General features: G+C 32.6%; 1 protein-coding gene and 1 long non-coding RNA gene across 2 annotated transcripts; both read right to left on the bottom strand.

Moving 5' to 3' along the window:
- On the bottom strand, window positions 1-22,158 carry LOC109333682. Its single transcript, XR_002106039.1, has 3 exons — window positions 22,144-22,158; window positions 18,772-18,775; window positions 1-118 (listed from the first exon to the last, which is right to left on the bottom strand). It is a non-coding gene; the product is annotated as an uncharacterized LOC109333682 (long non-coding RNA).
- On the bottom strand, window positions 9,020-10,788 carry LOC109333681 (pentatricopeptide repeat-containing protein At2g13600-like). Its single transcript, XM_019569224.1, has one exon. The coding sequence runs from the start codon at window positions 10,601-10,603 to the stop codon at window positions 9,083-9,085; it is 1,521 nt and encodes a 506-aa protein (XP_019424769.1). The 5' UTR covers window positions 10,604-10,788; the 3' UTR covers window positions 9,020-9,082.

Here is a 22,488-nt window from a genome sequence, read left to right on the forward strand (position 1 = left end):
CCGCTCCTCTCACCGATCTGCTCAAAAATAATAAGTTTACATGGACATCTGAGGCTCAACTGGCCTTTACAAAATTAAAACATGAAATTACAAAAACACCGATCCTACATCTACCCAACTTCTCTGCCACCTTCAAAGTAGAAACAAATGCATTGATAGTCGTCGTTGGGGTTGTCATGTCGCAATCGGGCCATCCCATCGCCTTCTTTAGTAAGAAGATGGTTACCCACATGCAACACGCCTTAGCTTATGTTCATGAGATGTTTGTTGTAACAGAGGTAGTTGAAAAATGGCATCAATATTTAATTGGGCGAAAGTTTCGAATACTAAGAGACCAACAAAGTCTAAAGCACCTAATGACCCAAGGGGTAAATACTCCAGAACAACAAAAATGGGCTACCAAGCTTATAGGATTTCAATATGAAATTTGATATAGATTAGGTACCTTAAATAGAGTGGAAAACGCTCTCTCCCATCGACTAGATGAGGTGGCAGTTAGTACATCCATTTCATCACCAGTTCCAACCATTTTGGACCATCTGCGAAACCACTACCAGTGCCCCTCAAGCAAACAGTTTGTTCAGGAGAGTGAGACAGACCCACACATGAAACAAAAATTTCATTTTTCAAATGGAATACTATTTTATGACAAAATAATTTTTATACCTAATCTGGCAGAGCTTTGGAACCACATTCTGATTGAGTATCATTCCTCTCCAGCATTAGGATATTCTGGTTTGAAGCCGACAATTGCTAGGGTTGTTGCTTCATATTACTGGTCGTGTATGTGTAGAGATACAAAGCTTTTTATCAAACATTTCTTGACTTGTCAAAAAAACAAATACTCTCCACCAAAACAGAATGGAATGCTACATCCTCTAAAAATACCAAATCAAGTGTGGGAAGACTTGTCTATGGATTTAATCACTCATTTACCTATGTCTCACGGCCATATCATGATTTGTGTTGTAGTGGATCGACTCTCGAAGTATGCCCACTTTATTGGTCTTTCGACTCGGTTAAAGGCTGAATCGTTGGCCCATAGATTCTTAGCCGAAATAGTTCGACTGCATGGTGTGCCTCGATCTATCGTCTCTAACTGAGACCGACTATTTGTAAGCTCCTTTTGGCAAGAATTTTTCACATACTTGGAACGACCCTCCATTTCAGTTATGCATATCATCCACAAACAGGCGGACAAACTGAGGTTGTAAATAAATGTCATCAAACCTACCTTCGGTGTTTCACCGGCTCACAACCCACAAAATGGTTCCATCATATTTCACTAGCTGAGCTTTGGTACAATACTTTCAAACACTCCTCTATCGTGTTCTCCCCTTTTGAGGCTCTTTATGGGCGCCCACCACTAACGTTTGCAAGCTTTCTGAACAGAAGCAGCGACCCCACACTAACGCATAATCTTCTGAATAACTGGTTCATACTGTTATCAACATTGAAACAAAATCTTATAAGAGCTCAGTAGCGAATGATTGCTGAAACTGAACCAGGAAGGAAAAATGTTACCTTTACTATAGGGGAATGGGTACTGCTGAAGTTACAATCATATTGACAGGCTATGGTGGTTCGCCGGTCATGTTATAAGCTTTCTCTTCGATACTATGGAGCATACCAAGTATCACGCAGTATTAGCTCGGTGGCGTATGGACTCGTATTACCATCCAGCTCTCGCATCCATCCTATTTTTCACGTCTCCCTACTCCAAAAGTTTTATGGAGAGCCAACGGCTCAGCTCGTGCAATTACCTACCTCCATTGAGGCTATTTCCGAGGACGCGTGGAGGATTTCCGCTGGAAATGAAATGGTTGAACATGGGAAGTCCCCAACGGAGGTGAATAGCAAGAAGAAGATGAGTAAAGAAGATGAAATAGAAAATGGGTTGAAAGGAAAGCAAGAGTTTTCACTGAGGAGGGAGGGAACCCGTGGAACTCATTATGTTCCACTTAACACTCCACTAGAGACTTCAAATGATGAAGTGGGAACTTTAAGTGATAATAATGTTGAAGTGGGAAAATCAAGTGCTGATATGTGTCTAATGGGTCCTTCAGATCTCAAAAAAAAAAATCTCCATCCAACGGTCCACAAATTCAACTATTTGAATCCCCTTCCTCGAGTAGTGTTCCTTTATTTTCACAGTCTGCTATGCAATACAAATCCTTGGATAAAAAGTTCACTTTGTCCTACAACATCACCATCCAATTTCTACACTGGAGGATGTCATCATGTTCATCAATTCATACCTGCCTCCACTTCTTCACGTGGGACTATACAGTTGGGACTCATAGGTGAAGACCAATTAATGCATAACAACACACTGGTCAACAAGGAATACCATCCCACTTCATATAAGGGCAACCCACACAATTCATTCATATCCTCTAGGTTGGATCAAGCCCAAAATGCAGTTGGTCACCCAAACCTTGAGGACAAGGTTTATCTAGAAGAGATAGGCAATGATACAGCCCATACCAGGCCCAAAAGATCAAAGACTTTTCCCAGTTGACACAAGGATTATGTTATAGAATAGTGATGGTTTTATTCTCTTTTCCATTTTAACCACTTTATCTTTATGTTGGATCTCAACCATAACAAAAACCATCTTAGATTTCATGAGACCCGATTTGAATACCAAAAGCTCAAAGAAAATATAAACTTAGGCTTACAACCACAATTTTGAGGTTTACAACCATTTCTTTTTTTCAAAAATTACACTTGTCTTGACCATTCAGATGATTATATGGGTGTAAGTGGTTACGGTTAAAACCGTGAAAATGGTTATTTTTTAAGGTGAGTTTGTTTGGTTTCACAATTCGGTTTGTTTATTTTTTAAGGAATCATTTATGTTTGGTTCGATTCATGGTTTTAGAACTTTTGGAACCGTTGGATCGAACCAAACCACATATTAAAGAAATAGATACTTGGGAATAATGTTGTATTGTTGTTGAATTCTTCAACCAATTTTGTAGTTTAAATTATCAATTTTGTGTGAATCATAATGTTATATATGTTACTAAATTGGAATTAGGTTAGTGTTTACATACATATGTGATATTTTCTCAATGTTGTGGTGATTTATAAACTATCTTCTAACTTTTGTGGTACTAGATTTGAAACTAACATATATCATAAAGTATTATACATGTATTGCTATATATCTTACTAATTGTGAGTTGTAATGTTATATATGTTATAATTATATATGTTGTTAATTGATAAAAATGGTATTAATTTGATATATATGTTATTAATCGTGAATTATATTGTTATATGTTGGACCAGACTACGATCGAGAAGCCTCCAACCACCGGGGAGTTACATTATTATTGGAGTATGGAAGAGTGAAGAGCCATAAATGAGACACCATGTCTTGAACCAAAACCTTAAGGCATTAGTTCCATGGCTCTTTCCTACTTATAAACTATTTTACTCCTCCTCACATATCCAATGTGAGACTTCACACTTGAATAAACTCAACAATCTCCCTCTCAAGTGTGGGTATCACACACTTTCCGGTTCTCTCCCCCTTAAGTCTACCATGTCTCAGACGAACTATTGGCTCTGATACCACTAGTTGGATCAGACTGTGACCGGGGAGTCTCCAACCACAAGGGAGTTCCATTGTTATCGGGTATGGGTAGAGCGGAGAGCCACAAGTGAGACACCGCTTCTTGAACCAAAATCTTAAAACATTAGTTTCATTGGTCTTTCCTACTTATAAACTTTTTTACTCCGCTCTGCATATCCAATGTGAGACTTCACACTTGAATAAACTCAACATTATATATGTTATTACTATATATTGGTACTAATTGTGAATTGTACTATTGTATATATTGTCATTCGTTTTTTCTTCTTAAATTACATAATTGGTATACATGTTACTAATGAATAATCATGAGTTTCAATTTTTTATTAATAATAAAAGTAGTGTTTTTGTTTATATGGACAAACAATATCTCTTATAATATATTTTAAACTTTCAATTGATGTAAAAAATTTAAAAAATATATGAAAATCGTGAAACTGAACCAAACCATTCATGAGTAGTTCGGTCTGGTTCTTATAATAAAAATTAAAATAACAGCCCGAAGAATTCTACATATATATATAAAACCATAAAACCATAAGAATGGAGAATTTTAAACAAAAAAAATCCACATACATACAACACATAGTGATTGAAGATATGACTTTTTTGGATTTTTGGATTCATATATCTACCAATAAGATATTGATCTATTATTGTAAGAGATTCCAAAGAATTGATTCTTAGAAGTGATATTTAGTGGAAAGGATAATTACACACCTCGAAATGAATTACTTTCCTTACTTATAGGGGGAGAGAGTGATGATATGAATGTTATAAATAAAAAACTAGGCATGCCTCTTTTAAAATTATATTTGTTGAAGTTGCTAGAGTATGCATTGGGGATTGGCCTCTCTTGGTGAAGCTTTTACATCTCTATTTTTTGGTTTCCTATAGATATCCTTATACTTGATGCAATCATGTCCGAGTTGAGAATATCCATAGGTATGTAGGATTAACTCTCTCAGTGGATATTTTTCCATCCACAAAACTCGAAACCGAGATTTTGCTTATTAATGTTTTTTATTTCATTTTTTCTTCATCCGAATGCAATCCTACATATTTTTAAAAAAAATTATATATCTGTGTGAAACCATATAGAAATGAATATAATATAGTACTATATTTCATCATGCTTTTATTCCTCTCATAGTCATCTCTTTTCCTTATTCATACCACTGTAAATAGGTTAGGCTCCTTCAATACTAAAGAATCCAGATTATGATATGTGATATTTAAAAAAAATTAAAGGTCCAAATTTTTTAATTAAATAAATAAAAAATCTATAAAAATATATTCTCCATATATTTCAATACCTGAGTGTCCACTATAGATGATTTTATTTCCAATATAAATAATCCAAAAGATGCATGTTTTGTCAACAAAATCATTTTTAAGGGTTAAAGTTCCAACTTCTCTCTAATGACTTTGGACCTTATTAGTCAACAGGAATATGTTTAGTCATATCACATTCTATTAACATTCAATACTGAATAAACTAACTCTGAAATTTGAAACCTTAATGGCTTAATTTCTATATGTCCCCCATCTCGCTGGCATTGTCAATGGTCAACGTTGAATAATAGTAATAAATTAATTATAAAAAACAAAGGAGACTTGTTCAAACTTGATATGCAACTTGATCACAATTTCTATAGAAAATAACAAAGAATGTTCATACCTGCAAGTACAGTAATGAGAATGTTAAGCACTAGGAGCCATGGCTTCCATATATTTTAAACTTAAAAGATAAGTGAATCTTGCATTAGTATCTCTTCATTTTAAAGAATTTTTGTTGTTAATTAATTGTTGCATTTGGAAGTCTAATAGTGTATTAATCTTTCTTTTTCATGTTTACTTTTGTTTAACACTTTCTTGGTTTACATAAGCATATGGAGAAAAAAATAGTGAAGACAAATGATAATATATTAGAAAAAATGTAATAAATATCATGCAAATTAACACACTTATTGTATTCTTAAAGGATTGTTTTTTATAATACAACAAATAAATACCAACAAAGATACACACAATTAATTAAAATCTTAAGACTTTAACAAAATATAGGAAGAAGTTGCAACTTCCATGAAACTTCTAATGTTTGGTTTTTATCCCGGTTTTAATTTATAAGTCTACCCAATTAGAAGATTAAACTAAATTCATTATCTATTACTAAAGTAACTAGGTAGCTATAAAAATAGGTTCAGGCCATTTAATTGGTAAGTTAGTATGGATCCATCAGTTTTTTTTTATATGTGAAAATCACTTATAAGATACTAAAATATGTTTGGATAAGACTTTTTCAATAACCAAAACCTAGAAAAAGTCTGAAATAGCTTCTAGTTAAGATGAGTAGTCTTTTAAGTAAAAATTGATATTCCAAGTTTAACCAAATACAAATATTTGTCAAGCTGGATCTTACTTTAACCAAATAATAACTTATATTCACCAAATTCAAATAACCAATAAGATGTTAATCTAATAGTATAAGATTTTGTTACTCGCTAGATCCCTAGAAAGACAAAAAGGTCAAGAATTTGATTTCTGAAATTAACATCTATTGGAAGAAGCAGTCACACACCACGAAAGAGAATAATCTCTTACAGATAAGGTGAGTAGATACTTTTGATAGTACCCAAAAATACATATAACTTATATTCACCAACATTATAAATTGAAAAATGATATATCATCCTCCTATATGGCTAATCATCTTACTCACAAGAAAATGACATATGTTACAAGGAGATATTTTATTTATTAGAGATTGGTTTACAAGTGACATGTGTTGTTTATGGGTATCATTGACAATTTGGGCCATGTCCATGGGGCCCGCCTGCCTGCTCACACATTTTGGGCGGGCAGGGCATGAAAATGTGTTCATCCGCCCTAAAATGTTTGTCCAACATGCTTTTTTCGCCCACCAGTATTTCAAACGGGTGGGCAAGGTGGTCTACGAGCATCAATAAATACTACAATAAGAAAATTGATGGGTCTAGTATGGCAAGAGTAGTTCATGTTCTCACCACTTGAATACAATATAACAGTTTTCCAAAATATAATATCTTACCAATCAATTGCATGTCCGATTTATGCAAAACAATGTGTTATGTTTTGTGTTTTGAATCTCCATGTCACACTGTGCATCCATATAATCTCAAGTATGATAACATGAATATTGCAATGTTTCAAGAGTGAAACAAAAAAAAATAAGAAACAATGTATAATATTTTGCAATGTTCAATGTATTAGATCATTTTTAGTTTTTTTATTTTAAATTTAGGGCGGTCCCCAAACCCGCCCTACCCATGTTTAGGGTAGACATGACATGATATTTCATGTCCTATTTAAAAACAGGCATGCTCATGCCCGCCCTAGTTTTGGCGGGCATTATGTGAGCATGGACAGGACGGTCCTAATTGCCAATAATAATTATAGATAGGAGAATTGGTAGGAGGATCTAATAGGAACATATAACAATACTCCTATAAATTAGGCAAAGACAAGTGTTAAATACTAGTGTTTTCCTACCATAATTGATGGCTTGTATGGATTTTATCTTTAATTATGTTCCCTCCTTTTAGAAAATGTGCCTTATATAATTCACATATTTTAAACTTCATATCAAAGTCAAAGATTGTGTTGTAATGTGGTAGTAGTCCAAACCTATGAAGTACAGATACGAATACGTGTATCGGATACGATACGTATCCGATACGTTGACACGCATTTTTTTTAAAATGTAGGATACGATACGTTCATGGATACGTGTATAAATTAATAAAAAATACATAAAATATGATAAAATTATAAATGTAAATCCTCTTTTTCTCTCCTACCCTCTTTCTTCTCTTCTCAAAATAAAGGTAAGCCAATTATTTATCTTCTCTTTTAATACTCACACATCCTCTTCTCTTTATAAACATACTAAGTGAAAAGAAACTAAGAAGTAAGAAAGGTAAGCCTTTTTTCTGTTTGCTCTTCACAACATACCTATGGCGCTAGAGGCAGTACTAAGCACCGGTCGGCGACGTTATGGATCGGAAAGTACCAGCTATTCGAGAGTCAATGTGGTGTGATGGTAAGTTGGTATGATGTGACCTTTAAATAAGTGAGTGTTTATTGAAAACAAATTTATCTTATCATTAAAACGAATCTATATATTATATATTTTATTGAAAACGAATCCGATACGTGTCTTGATATTTATTTTTATTTTTTTATTTTTGGATACTCTAAGAACACGTATCCTTCGCGAATCTGAGCGTATCCGTATCGGATACGTGTCGGACACCGACACGCGAAGGTATTTGGCGAATCCGTGCTTCATAGATCCAAACCATGTATGAATGTATGATCATTCAGCTATTGACAATTTTCATTTTCATATGAAGTCAAATGATCCCATCATAAATCATAAAACTAGTTGGATGAAAGCTTAAAATAATCTTAAGATAAATGTTACCTGCCCGAGAAAATTGTTTTTGTTTAATAACTTATATTTTTAAATTTAGGGTCTATTTGATATCCTAAAAAACAGCAAGAACACAATAATAAATAAAAAAAGTGGACACCCTGAGTTTTAGTAAAATTATATAAACTATCCCTCACTTTTTTACACCTACACAAACTTCCCCTAATTTTATACTTTCATTACACTGATTATTTAAGTGTAATCTTTTAAACAAAAAATAAGTGTAAAAGTATACCTCATTGCATAAGAAATAAGTGCAATCTTTTAAACAAAAAATGTGATAAATGCAGTTAAGTTAAACAAAACATGATAGATTATGAAGACAAATCTAAATAATATATGAGTCAATATTTCTTTATTATTTTTTGTTACAAAATGCATCAACAATTCTAAAGAAAAATAATAAAGATACATTGATTTATATATTATTTAAACTTGTCTACACAATATATCATATTTTGTTTAACTTAATTGCATTTATCACATTTTTTGTTTAAAAGATTAGACTTATTTCTTATGCAGGGGTGATCAGTGTAATGAAACTATAAAAAACTAAGAGATGTTTGTGTAGGTGTAAAAAAGTGAGGGGAAGTTTGTGCAATTTTAGTAAAACTCATGGATGTCAGTGTAATTTACTCTAAAAAAATTACATCTTTAAGTATTTTTTTGAATAAAGTATAATATATATACCTTGACAATATAAAGATTTATACACAGTCCAACATTTATTTGCATTAATTTTTTGAAGAATCAATATTGATTAAATATGAGTAGAATGTAGCAAATATATAAAACTTTTACACCGACAATATCTACAAGATTTAAATTTTGGACAAAAACCTTTCTAACTAGTAGCATAAAAGTATGTTTTTTTCCTTCATTGTATGATGCCACATATATATACTTTTATAAGATGGGCATTTCTATAATTCAACATTTTCTAACTCTGCATAGATTTCATTTGATTGTTGATGAGTTACTTCATCAGCTGCAAAGACATGAAATTACAAATCTACCTCTACCGAACTCCATCCTGCAGATTTTCTTATTCTTCTTTTATGCATAAGGCTTCTGATTTCAGCTACTTCATTCCATAAACCTTTTCTTGCATAAATATGAGCTAATGTTAAATATGGTGCTGCATTACATGGTTCCATCTTAATAAGCTGATCAGCAGCCTCACTTCCAAGCTCAACTTCTCCGTAAATCTTGCAAGAACTTAAGAAGGAACTCCATATTACATAATTTGGATCACAAGGCATTTGTTCGATTAAATCCCTTGCTTTCCTAAGGTTTCCGTTTCTAGCATAAAGATCGATCAAGCAAGCATATTGATCTATATCAGGAGACAACCCATAATTCGTTCTCATTTTGTTGAAGTATTGGACGCCTTTGTCGAGAAATCCTGCGTGATTACAAGCTGTTAAGACAGCGGTGAAGCAGATATGATCAGGAACAAATGTTTGCTCAGACAACAAACGATCAAAAAGTTCCAAAGCCTCTGAACCTCTTCCACATTGAGCATAACCCATGATAATGGATGTCCACAGAACACTATTCTTCTTGGAAGTCTGAGCTAACACAAACTCAGCTGCATCAATGTCACCACCCTTTGAATACATATCAATCAAAGCACTGGCTACAAACACGTTCCTTTGTGAACCCATTTTAATAACAAGAGAGTGCACTAGTCTTCCTTGAAGAAGCATTGCGAGGTTGCTGCAAGCATTTAAAATGGCAGATAAAGTATGATCAGTAGGACTCAAATTCTTTTTCCTCATTTCTACAAATAGTTTCAGTGCATCTTCACTGCAGAGGTTTTTAGAATATCCAGATATCATAGAATTGTATACAATAGTATCCTTCTCACTAGTTTCATCAAATAATAATACAGCATCATCAATTTGTTCCGAATTCGCATAACAATCAACTAATGAGCTGATCACAAAATTGCTAGTATAAAATCCCCTTTTGATAACATGAGCATGAAGAGTTGAACAATGTTCAAGGGCACCACTTTTTCCCACACATGCACTAATAACACTAGCAAAGGTAAAACAATTGGGCATAATTTCCGTACCTAACATCTCTTTGAACAACAACAAGGCATCTCTTCCTTGTCCATTTATTGAGAATCCAGCAATAAGTGAAGTCCATGACACCTGATCATGTTTTTTCATACCGCTAAATACCTTCCTTGCATCCACAATAGCATCACACTTTGCATAGAAATCAACAAGTGCACTACTAAGGAACAAATTATCTTTGTATCCAGATCGAATCATATACGCATGGATTTGTATACCAAAACGCCAATTGAGGGTTTTTGCACAAGAACTAAGTGCAGTACAAAGAACAAACTTAGTTGGCTTCGCCCCGAATCCATTCATTCGGCTTAATGACTCTAGTGCTTCACAAGTACTCACACTTCTAGAATGCTTTCTGAAGAAATCTTTTCTGCATGTTTTTCCAAAGAGTTTCTGCATCAAAACCATCAGAAAAATAGTTTTCAAAATATGTATCATATCATGTGTGACTATGTGTAAACTCAACCCCTTGATGAATGCTGATAAACAAATGTCTTGCAGCTGTTATGTAAGACTAGCAACCATGGATTCTAGCACAAAAAAAGTTCGGATGCATGAATGATTATTTGCATGCAAAATAAACCAACTTTCTATCCAGATTCATACAACTATATCTAAGTAACAACAGATAGCAAAATCTGAACATTAGGGACTAAGGCAATATAATATGCATACAAATATGAGGCATATAGATGATCTTTATTAATAGATAAAAAGATACAAAAGGCAACAGCAGCAGTGAAAGCCATTACATGAAATAGATCATAGCATTCCAGACTTAAAAGCATGTTTGACAACACTGCTTATAGCTTATTTGGTAGATATAGCTCATTGACTCAACCAAAAAATTGTGTAAAGTTATTTCAATATTTAGGTGAACAAAAAATAAAGTGAGATTGTAGCTTTTAAAAGCTAGCTTTTGGAGTAACTTTAGGTACGAGCTAGTGCTAGGAACTGCAAATAATTGCTTTCTCATTTTTTTCCCTTTAATCTTTCAGCTGATAACTTTCACTCTCAACCCAATACATTACATGTCATTTTAAGTCATTAACAAAATTCAATTAGTTGTCATATGACCTAGAGCATGTGTTCAAATCCTGAAAACAGTCTATTCGCTTCTGAGTATAAGGTAGCATATATCTACCATCCCCAGTCCCCTTCTAGGTGAGAGGCTGGTGCACTTGGCCGTCCTTTTTCTAATTCAACCAGCTAGTTAATCAACTATCATCTACAACCTCAGCTTTTAGCGAGAAATTTACAGCTCTAGTTCAAACAGCTAGTTACACAACTATAACTTAGGAGTAAACAGGTACTTTCAAAAAACCAATTACTGTCTCATGCTTAATAACCAATTTACCCTTATCACGAAATTAAGAAGAAAATGTAGCGACACCTTCTACCAACTACTTTCAAAACGTAAAAACCAAAGACTTACCTGCAAGGGGGACTCAATCTTTTCTGCTTCTCACGTTTCTTTCCCTATTTTTATTTCTCCTTTGTTCTGTTTCTTTTTCTTTATAATTTTTTTGTTTTGCTTGGTTTTTGTTGTGTAGCTGCTAGTTTTATTTTTGTTATTATGATGGTTTTTGAGGGCTAGTTTCTGAACCTTGGGCCTTCATGATGTTTGGATTTATTAATTTTTGTAATTTTGACACCCCAACTGCCCAACCAACAAAATTCACCCCAATTAAATTGTGTAAAATCAAAATGCCAATTTTTACACATGTGTAGAATAAAATATGAGAGAAATATATATCATTAATATTGTATGAGTTCTATATATTATAAATATATCATCCAAATGAATGACATATGATATAATAAATATGTATAAATTTTTTATACTGACATTTTCTTAAAATAGTATATGTTGAACTTGAGACTCAAACCTTGGTAGCAACAAAACAATTTCCAACATATGTAGCTGTGATTATAATTACACATCAATACCAATCAAAAGATATTTTATCATGAAAGCATTTTTAACAAAGGTTATCTCCTCAACTATCCTAATTATGTCCTAAGAATGTTTTGAAGAGTAAATACTCATTTCAGTCGCTTATGTTTGTCAACATTATCATTTTGATACCTCAAAAATTGAAAAAAAAATGGTCCCCAAAAATTTAAAAAATCAAAATGGTTCCAAAAGATCTCAAATGTGGGTCAAATTAGTTATTTTTAGAGACTAAAATATGTATTTACTCAAAAATGAAATCCCATGAATATATTGCAACATACATTGTTGAATTGAGCATTACACAACAAACATATTGCAACATATAATGTGAAAATATTCAACATTTGAAGGAAATAAAACAAAAACGAAGGAATATAAACCTCTAATCTTTGTTTGGGTGTCTGGCGGGAACAAGAGAATGAGGACGATGGAGCTCCGGTATTCCGAGCTGGGGGTGAAGGTGGCTGGAGGCGTGAAGTGGAGGAGAAGAAAGTTCAGGGTATTAAGTTATGGCACCGGACAAAACAGAGGAAAAGAGGAAGTAGGGAACTTTTGAATCTGTCTGTATTCTATTCTTCAATTTAGTCTTACTATTTTCTTAAATAATTCTCTTTTTCTTCTCTGCTATAGGAGCCTTCTTTTACTTTGAATTTGTATTGACAATTAGGCTCACATTGTCTGTTTTATTCATGCTCATGCAATGTCCGCCTAAGTAAGGGCGAGCATGAATGTCCCCATTTTTAAACAGAGCATGCAATATTATTGCATGTCCGCCATAAACATGTGGGCAATATGGGTTTACGGACCGCCCTAAATAAAATTAAAATATATAATGTATATACACTAGTGATACAAAAAAATATATAATATGCATACAAATATACAAATGTATTTATCATAGTAAAAGTCATGCAAATTGAACAATAATACAAATGCATATACATAATACAAATATATGTAGTACAGAATTTGCATACAGAATACAAAAGTAACATCATATATATATAATATACAAAACTCAAATGTATATATAATAAGAAAATGTTAGTATTTTCTCACATTTGATATATAAATGCATATAATAAATGAAACATACTTTTTCACATTTGATATACACTCTCACATTTTAAATACCCATGAGCAAATATGACATGTTAGGCGGACATTTTAGGTCTGGTGGATACATTTTTCTTGTTCTACCCGTCCAATAAGTGCAGGCGGACAAACAAGCCTCATGGGCTTTGTTCAAATTGTTAATGATACTTTTAATATATGTAAACTAAGGTTTTCAACCATTTTGGTCTCTCAAAATTTTACAAAATAAAAATGGTATTTACTCAAAAATATGTATTTACTCAAAAATTTACTTAAAAACGATGACTGATTTTTCTGCAAAATTCAAGAATTAATAGCAGCAAAAAAGTTATGCAGAAAATATCAAGTAAATTTAAGGAGTTAAAGGAGAAGAGAGTACACAGAGATTTTATATTGGTTCACCTTCTTGTCCATGGAAGGCTACATCTAGTACTCTTACAGCACAAAAGATTTCTTCACTAGATATTAAGAGTAGCAATTACAATTTCTCACCCTGAGATTTCCTTGTATCTTACTCATTCTCTAATACCTACATCACTCTTTGGAAAACAACATTTCCGAGTGACTCTATCCCCTTTCTTATCATACCCTTGTGAAAGAAAGTAATTTAACAATTTGAATGAAGAAAACTTTAATTATGGCAGGGATTGCCTTTACAAGATTTTGAAATTATAAACTCTTGCAATCCGATAACTCTTTGTATACTTTAGTACTAATGCTCAGAATGTTTGAATAACTTGAAACAACACTTAAGGCAACTTCAGAAAATATGTTCTAAAAGTTATGAACAAGTTGTAAGAAGTGTAGAGCAAGTATTTCAGAAAAGTATTGATTATGTAAGTGAGTTATGTCTTGTGAATTATGAGTTTCAATGCCTTTATATAGACTTTCCAATCAACCAAAACACCTTTACGAAATGGAAAGAATCGATTGGAATGAAACCATTTTGTTTGGGTTGAAAGCTGTGCAGTTTGAATATGAAAACTGATGCAAAAACTCTCAGTAATCGATTACCTAATCGATGTAATCGATTACCCAACTAGTTTTTCCAACTGAGTAATTGATTTTCATAGGTTATAATCGATTACTCAAAAGATGTAATCGATTACCCAATTGTTATGTCCAACATAGTAATTTCTTAACGTGTTGTGTAATCGGTTACTCAAAAGGTGTAATCGATTACCCTAATCAATATTTGTTGGATAACTTGTTTCTCACTCATGTAACCTGTTACTTAGTTCTGGTAACATGTTACTTAGTCACAATAACCTATTACTTAGTCACAATAACCTATTACTTGGTCACAATAATCTATTACTTAGATCTAGTAACCTGTTACATAGTATTTTGAAAATTATTTTCATTTATACTTGTGTTTATCAATTTTCTTTTTAAAATATTTTTGAACATTATTACTAATTGTATATTTATAGTATAAGGATAGAAGTACATAAAGACTTAGATTCTAAGTTCTTGAAGCTTTGGCTTCATTGTCTTCATAAGTATTCTACGTTTTCTTCTTTTATGTGATGTTATTGTCTTCATCAAAACTGTGTCAAGGTCAGAAGCAAGATCTTTTTCATAATCTCCCACTTTTTGATGATGACAAACCAATATCTTCTTGACATTATAGTTTTATGAGAGTAGCATACTTTGTGATATTCTTGACTTGTCTTGTATGCTCCCCCTATTTTGTATGCTCCCCTTTGATTTGGAATTATGTGCTTGAAATAATTTTAAAACAGATAATACATTCTTCCAACTTTTCTCCCCTTTTTGACTTCCTCAAAAAGAAGAAAAGTCAAGAGTCCAACAAAATATATATATATATATAAGGGTGGAAATAGGCCAGGCCGCCTACCAGGGGCCTATTACCTGGCCTATAACAGGCCAGGCACAGGCTTTTTGAAAAGCCTATTTAGTTAAATAGGCCAGGCTGTAGGTCATCCAAAAGGCCTATTAAGCCTAACAAGCCGGCCTATTTAATTATATTATGTAATATGTTCATATTATACAATTTTAATATAAGTAATATTATTATACATATGTAATATTAATATAAAAAATATAATTTAATTGTTAGGGTTAGAAGAGTCTAATTAAAAGTAGGAATATTAACCTATCTAAATGTAGATATGATGACCTATTTCAAGATGATATAGTAAAACAGGCTTTTAAACAGGCTAACAGGCCAGGCCCAGGCTCCTACATACTATATAGGCTGGGCCTGTTTAAGGCAAAGCCTGGCCTGGCCTGGCCTGTTTCCACCCTTTTATATATATATATATATATATATATAGCATACAATATGTATATAACAAACATAAATGTAATCATAAAGGTAACATATCATACCATAAAATTAAAAGATGTTCATACATTGTTTAAAACATAACCAAACAACAAAACAACAAAAACATAAATTGTCCATAATCATGCAACATTACAAAGATGAAATCCTAGACAACAAATGTTCTAAGACCTAGACTCAGTGTTATCGTCATCAAGGTCCATGCTATTTTTATTATAAGAAAGACGTTTAAGCTCGAATTGGACTTGTTGATTCTGAGCGTCAAGAGCATCTGTCCGATTAGAGATGTAGCCTCTCAGAGAGAATAACTCATCCATGATCATCTGATTGGTAAGCATGGGAACAGATGAAGAAGACTCAACATGAAACTCAGAATATTAATGTTCAAGGGGGTTAGCAAAACATTTGCATTTGGATCAGCGGGTGTAGCATGCTATCACTTTGATGGTTATAGAGTCTATCAATTGGATCTCGAAAAAAGCCCATTTTGTGGATCACTTCCACATCGATTTTACAATCGTGTGCATCAAGTGTGACTTTGGGTTCACCAACAGTGGATACACCAAAATGCTCAAGTATGTTAGTTATGAAGATTGCATAAGGCAAAGGGCTGTGACTATCTCGAACAGACCACATATGTCTCATTATTGTGTTAGCCCAATTGATTGAAAGATTATGCTCAAGAGCATACATCAATTGCAGTTCCATGTCATTGATTTGAGAATGATTTCAGTAATTTGGAAGAACGACATAGCTCAAAAAGTAATGAAGCAAACGGTCTTCGAGATTGAGATTTCCTACAGCAAAGATATCTCTACTCTTTATAGCTTCACCTAAGGCCAGTTGCTTACGCATTTCTATTTCCTTTTAGAGAATCTACACATAGAGTAGTAGAACTATTTTCTATCATAATTATCCTATTTGCATGCAAGACCAAAATATTTTATGCTACCTTGAGAAGGTATATTCCAACATACTGAATTGACGGTCTTAACATCCAAAACAATTTCTTTTCCTTTCACATAGGATGTCAAACGATTTTTCCTAAAGTTCAAGTTGTAGTAAAATACTTTAACAAGTTCATAATAGTAGGCTTTTGATTCCTCACCGAAATCAAAAAGATCTTGTTGCCTTAGAATAGCAGGAAAATAAAAATCTTCGAACTCAAAGTTACTGATATTACCATACTTAGGAGCAAAGATGGAGCATCCAAGAAAATGCTTTGAGAAAAATTTGCGTTGTTCATCATTTCTGAGAAGACGTGCCAAATTCAAAGGATTAGCCTCAGAAGATGAAGCTACTTGATTTCTTTGAGACACATTGGTACTTTGCTTCTTAGCTCTTGATGATGAAGCCATTGATTGAGTTTTTGAAAAAGTTAGGTTTTGAAGTTTGAGAGATTTGGGGATTTTTTATTAAGACCACTAAACAAGAAATCTATGGAATAAAAGTGCTTAGAATTGAAAAAGTGATATGATATGAGTCAAAAATCACACAAATAGGATCAAAAATGAAGATTTTAGAGAAAATCTATGGTGAACACGAAAAAGAGGGTTTGAGAAAGAAGAAATGTTTGAAAAATGAGGATGAAAACTTAAATATTGGTCAGAGTAATTGGTTACTCAAAATAAAAATTCTCAGATTTCAAACAGACATCTTAGGTAATCGATTACACAGGAGGGTAATCAGTTACTGTAGATTTTTACTCATTGTTGTAATTAGTTACTCTCCGGAGTAAACAGTTACTAAACCTAGAATTTCGAATTTTCAGGCATACTGATGCTTGGTAATCAGTTACTGATCATATGTAATCGATTACATACTTAAGAATTTGAAAATTTTGAATAGAATTAAGCAATTTTAAGTACAAGTAGGCATAATATAAGTACAATGAAGCAAACATATAATCATGAATAATCATTTAAGACAAGTAAGCTTCATCAAGTATGCCCAATTATTGTTTAATTTTATAGAAAAAGGTTCTTTTACCAAGGGTTTAGTGAATATATTTGCTAGTTGGTCCTGAGTATCAACAAATTCTACAAATACATCTTCCTTTTGGACATGGCCCCTAAGGAAGTGATGTCGTATATCTTTGTTTGTGAGATTTATAGTACTAGTATTGTCAGATTTTAGGGGAATGCATCCTAAGTCTAAGCCATAATCTCGTAATTTTTGTTTAAGCAACAACACTTGGGCACAACAACTATTTGCCACTATGTATTCTGCCTCAACAATACTTAGGACAACACATGCTTGTTTCTTGCATGACCATGAGACGAGTGCATTTCCTAATATATGACAAGTACCACTTGTCTTTTTTTCTCAGTTTTGCATCCAGCAAAATCTGAATCTGAATATCCAACCAAATCACATATACTTCCTTCTGGATACCATAATCCAACGTTAGTTGTGTCTTTTAGATATTTAATGATTCTTTTGACAGTAACTAAATGTGACTCTTGTGGTTTTGATTGACATCAAGCACACAAACAGACACTAAATATTATATCAGGTCTACTAGCAGTTAAATAGAGTAGGGAACCAATCATACCTCAATACTTTAATATATCAATGTATTTTCCAGCTTCATTTGTATCAATGTATGTACTAGAACTCATAGGAGTGGCAATTGACTTGTAGTCATTCATTTCCGATCTTTTCAGCAAGTCTTTGTAGTATTTGAATTGACTCACAAAAATATCATCTTCAAGTTGTTTGATTTGTAATCCAAGGAAGTAATTTAACTTCTCCATCTTAGACATTTCAAACTCTCCTTGCATCATTTTGCCAAAATCACTGCACAAAATCTCATTAGTAGAACCAAAAATAATATCATCTACACATATTTGAACGAGAAGAGTATGATGGTTTAGTTTCTTAATAAAGAGTGTAGTGTCGACCTTTCCTTTGGTAAAACCTTTTTCAAGTAGAAAGTTTGTTAGACGATCGTACCAAGCACTTAGATTTAAAAAAATAACAATGTTACCTATCCCAAGGATTTTTCCTTGGATGTTCACTACATAGGTAACAAGGCCTTTGTTACTTGAATATAAATATTTGGAATCTCCACGTGCTTATGTGCTTTGAACATTCGTTATTATGATAACACATTTTGGTTATGGCCTTCAAGCACTCTTGAAAAATAAATTAAAAAGATTTTCTAGGTACTAAATATGATTTGTGTCCTGCGGGATTAACGCCTTTCTCAACCCAAACATATTGGCCAGATAGAATACCAACTTTTCTAATATGACATGAATTAGGACTATGGTCAACATTTTTACAATATAAGCATGTGGGTTGATGTTGATGCATCTTTTGTTTAGACTTGTAGAAAGAATGTTGATGAAGATTTTGTTTAGAAATATTATGCATGTAATCATTCTTAGTTTTCACAAATGTATGCTTTGTCATACAATTAGTTTTTTGGCTATTTGTGTATCCTAGACCTCTTCGGTTATTAGTATGTTTTTTAGTATTTAAAATATTGTCCAACTTATGAGTATTCTTCTTGAACATATTCATTTCTTGCTTAAATGAAACAATTTTAGTTTCAAGAGTATCACATTTTGGACAATCAATGCACTTGTCATTTGATTTGAAATTTAAAGCACCCAAATCTTTTTGTAGAATTTTATTTTGACTCTCAAGAAGTTCTATAAGGTTTTTCTGATTTATGCACATTTTAGAGAGTCTAATAAATTATTCATGTAATTCACAAAAAGCATTATGTAACTCATTATATGAAAATAATCATTTGGTTCAGAGTTACTAACCTCATAATCGTCATTTGAATTGTGTGAAGCCATCAATGAAATATGTGTTTGCTCCTTAATTCTGAGTTCTGCATTTGAATCATCACCATTATCTTCTAATATGACATTTGTTCTTCTACGCTTCTTGTCCTTCTTTCTTTTGAAAGTATGATTCTTCTGTAGGACTGGACAAACACGTTTAAGATGATATGATTATCTACATATAGAGCATGTAGATTTTTGCTTTGATGTTGATGTTTCATTATTTGTTGTGGACCTTTGCACTTCTTTACTTCCATGCATTCTTTCTAGAATGTCCCAAATTTCTTTTGACGGTTTGTAACTTGACACTCTAAAAAAAATTCTCCTAGAGTCGAAGTAAGAATGTTTGTGCCTCTAAGGTTGTATTGCAATTTCTTTTTATCTTCATCATTCCAAGCGGATTTTGGCTTTATTTCTCTTACACCATTAACAATGATGAAAGTTTCATATGGTCCTTCCTCAATCGCATTCCAAATATCCAGATCTTGAGATTCTATAAAGATTCTCATCCTGATTTTCTAGAAGTCATAGCATTCTCCGATAAAACTTGGAGGGCGATTTATGTTGGAACCTTCTCCGAGAAATGTCTTGCGACCATCCTAGATTTAGGATCATATTTTAGAATAACTTACTCAGACAAGCTCTGGTGCCAATTGTAAGACTGAGATGACAAATAAGAGGGGTGGTGAATTAGTTGTTTAAAAACTATGACTGATTTTTCTGCAAAATTTAAGAGTTATAGCACCCGAAAATTTATGCAGAAAATATCACGTAAATTTAAGGAGTTAAGGGAGAAGAAAGTACATAGAGATTTTATACTGGTTCACCTTCTTGTCCATGGAAGGCTACCTCCAGTACTCTTGTAATACAAGAGATTTCTTCACTAGATATTAAGAGTAGCAATTATAATTTCTCACCCGAGATTTCCTTGTATCTTACTCATTCTCTAATACCTATATCATTCTTTAGAAAACAACATTTCCGAGTGACTCTATCCCCTTTCTTATCACACCCTTCTGAAAGAAAGTAATTCAACAATTTGAATGAAGATAACTTTAACTATGATAGGGATTGCCTTTACAAGATTTTGAAATTATAAACACTTGTAATCCAATAACTCTTTGTATATTTTAGTACTAACGCTCAGAAGGTTTGAATAACTTGAAATAACACTTAAGCCAACTTCGGAAAATATGTTCTGAATGTTATGAACAAGTTGTAAGAAGTGTAGAGCAAGTATTTAGGAAAAGTATAGATTATGTAAGTGAGTTATTTCTTGTGAATTATGAGTTTCAATCAATGTTGTGAAACCCGAGCCGAACTTCAAACCGGGAGAGATCTCATATTAGATTTAATAAGTTTAAACGGTTAAACCGTCTGATCGGACTAGATGATTTCATATATAATTTATCAGTTTTATCTATAAATATATAATTATATATAAATACAAAATTTTATATAAATAATAATTATATTGAAATAACATTTTTCCGTCTTTTTTTGGACTGAAGTGAAATAAAACATTAGAGCAATGTTCTATTTTTTAAAAAATTTAAGTGAGCCGTCTAGTTCACTTCCGGGGTTATTGTGGTTCATCCGGGTTTAACATGGATGGACCCAAATTTCTCTGCTTCAAAGTGGTCCAACCCCTCACTCAGTTAAGACTACAAACCAGAGCTGTTTTCAAGTCCGGTCAGTGGTCAAACTGGTTGGATCGTCCGATCTGGTTATCACAACATTAGTTTCAATGGTTTTATATAGACGTTGCAATCAACCAAAAACCTCCACGAAAAGGTAGGAATTGATTGGAATGAAACCATTTCGTTTGGGTTGAAAGCTGTGCAGATTGAATATGAAAACTAGTGCAACATCTCTCAATAATTGATTACCTAATCGATGTCATCGATTACCCAACTAGTCTGTCCAATTGAGTAATTGATTTTCACAAGTTGTAATCGATTACTCAAAAGGTGTAATTGATTACCCAACTATTCTGTCTGATTGAGTAATTTCTTACCGTATTGTATAATCGGTGACTCAAAAGGTGTAATCGATTACCTTGATCAATAATTGTTGGATAACTTGTTTTTCACTCATGTAATCTATTACTTAGTTCTGGTAACTTGTTACTTGGTCATAGTAACCTGCTACTTAGATCTTGTAACCTATTACATAGTATTTTGAAAATTGTTTTCATTTGTACTTGTGTTTATCAATTTTATTTTTGAAATACTTTTGAGCACTACTACTAATTGTATATTTAGAGTATAAGGATAGAAGTACCGAAAGACTTAGAATCTAAGTTCTTGAAACTTTAAGTTCATTATAAGTTGGTGTCTTCCTCAAAATCGTGTCAAGGTCAGGAGCAACATCTTCTTCACATAAGTTAAGGCAAGCATGAATGTTCCCATTTTTAAACAAAGCATGAAATATTATTGCATGTCTACCATAAATATGGGCAGGATAGGCCTACGGACCACCCTAAATAAAATTAAAAAATATATATACAAATATATAATGTATATACACTAATCATACAAAATTAATAATATATAATTTGCATACAAATATACACATGTATTTATCATAGTAAAAGTCATGCAAATGGAACAATAACACAAATGCATATATATAATACAATATATGTAGTACATAATTTGCATACAAAATAAAAAAAGTAACAATATATAGATATATATATATATATAACATACAAAACAGAAACGTTATATAATAAGAAAATGTTAGTACTTTATCACATTTGATATACAAATGCATATAATAAATGGAGAACATGTTTTCACATTTGCTATACGCTCTTACATTTGAAATGTCCATGAGCAAATAGGGCATGTATGTTGGGTGGACACTTTAGGTCTGATGAACACATTTTTCACGTTTTGTTCGTCCAATAAGTGCAAGGGGACGAACGAGTCTCATGGGCTTTGCTCAAATTGTTAATGATACTTGTAATAGATGTAAACAAAATGGTATCAAAATGTAATTACATTTTTTGGCTTTGCTCCCATTATTTTATCATTTTGGTCCCTCAAAAATTGAAAAAAACAAAATGGTATTTACTAAAAAAATATGTTTGTTCTCAAAAATGAAATCCCATGAACATGTTGTAACATACAATGTAATTATAGAATTGTGCAGC

The sequence above is a fragment of the Lupinus angustifolius genome, chromosome LG19 (genome assembly GCF_001865875.1).
Source record: "Lupinus angustifolius cultivar Tanjil chromosome LG19, LupAngTanjil_v1.0, whole genome shotgun sequence".
In the NCBI taxonomy this organism is placed as follows: Eukaryota; Viridiplantae; Streptophyta; class Magnoliopsida; order Fabales; family Fabaceae; genus Lupinus; species Lupinus angustifolius.

Bases quoted from the DNA above. Each gene is read 5' to 3' on its own strand.
- LOC109333681 (XM_019569224.1), bottom strand. From the start codon at position 10,603: ATGATACATATTTTGAAAACTATTTTTCTGATGGTTTTGATGCAGAAA.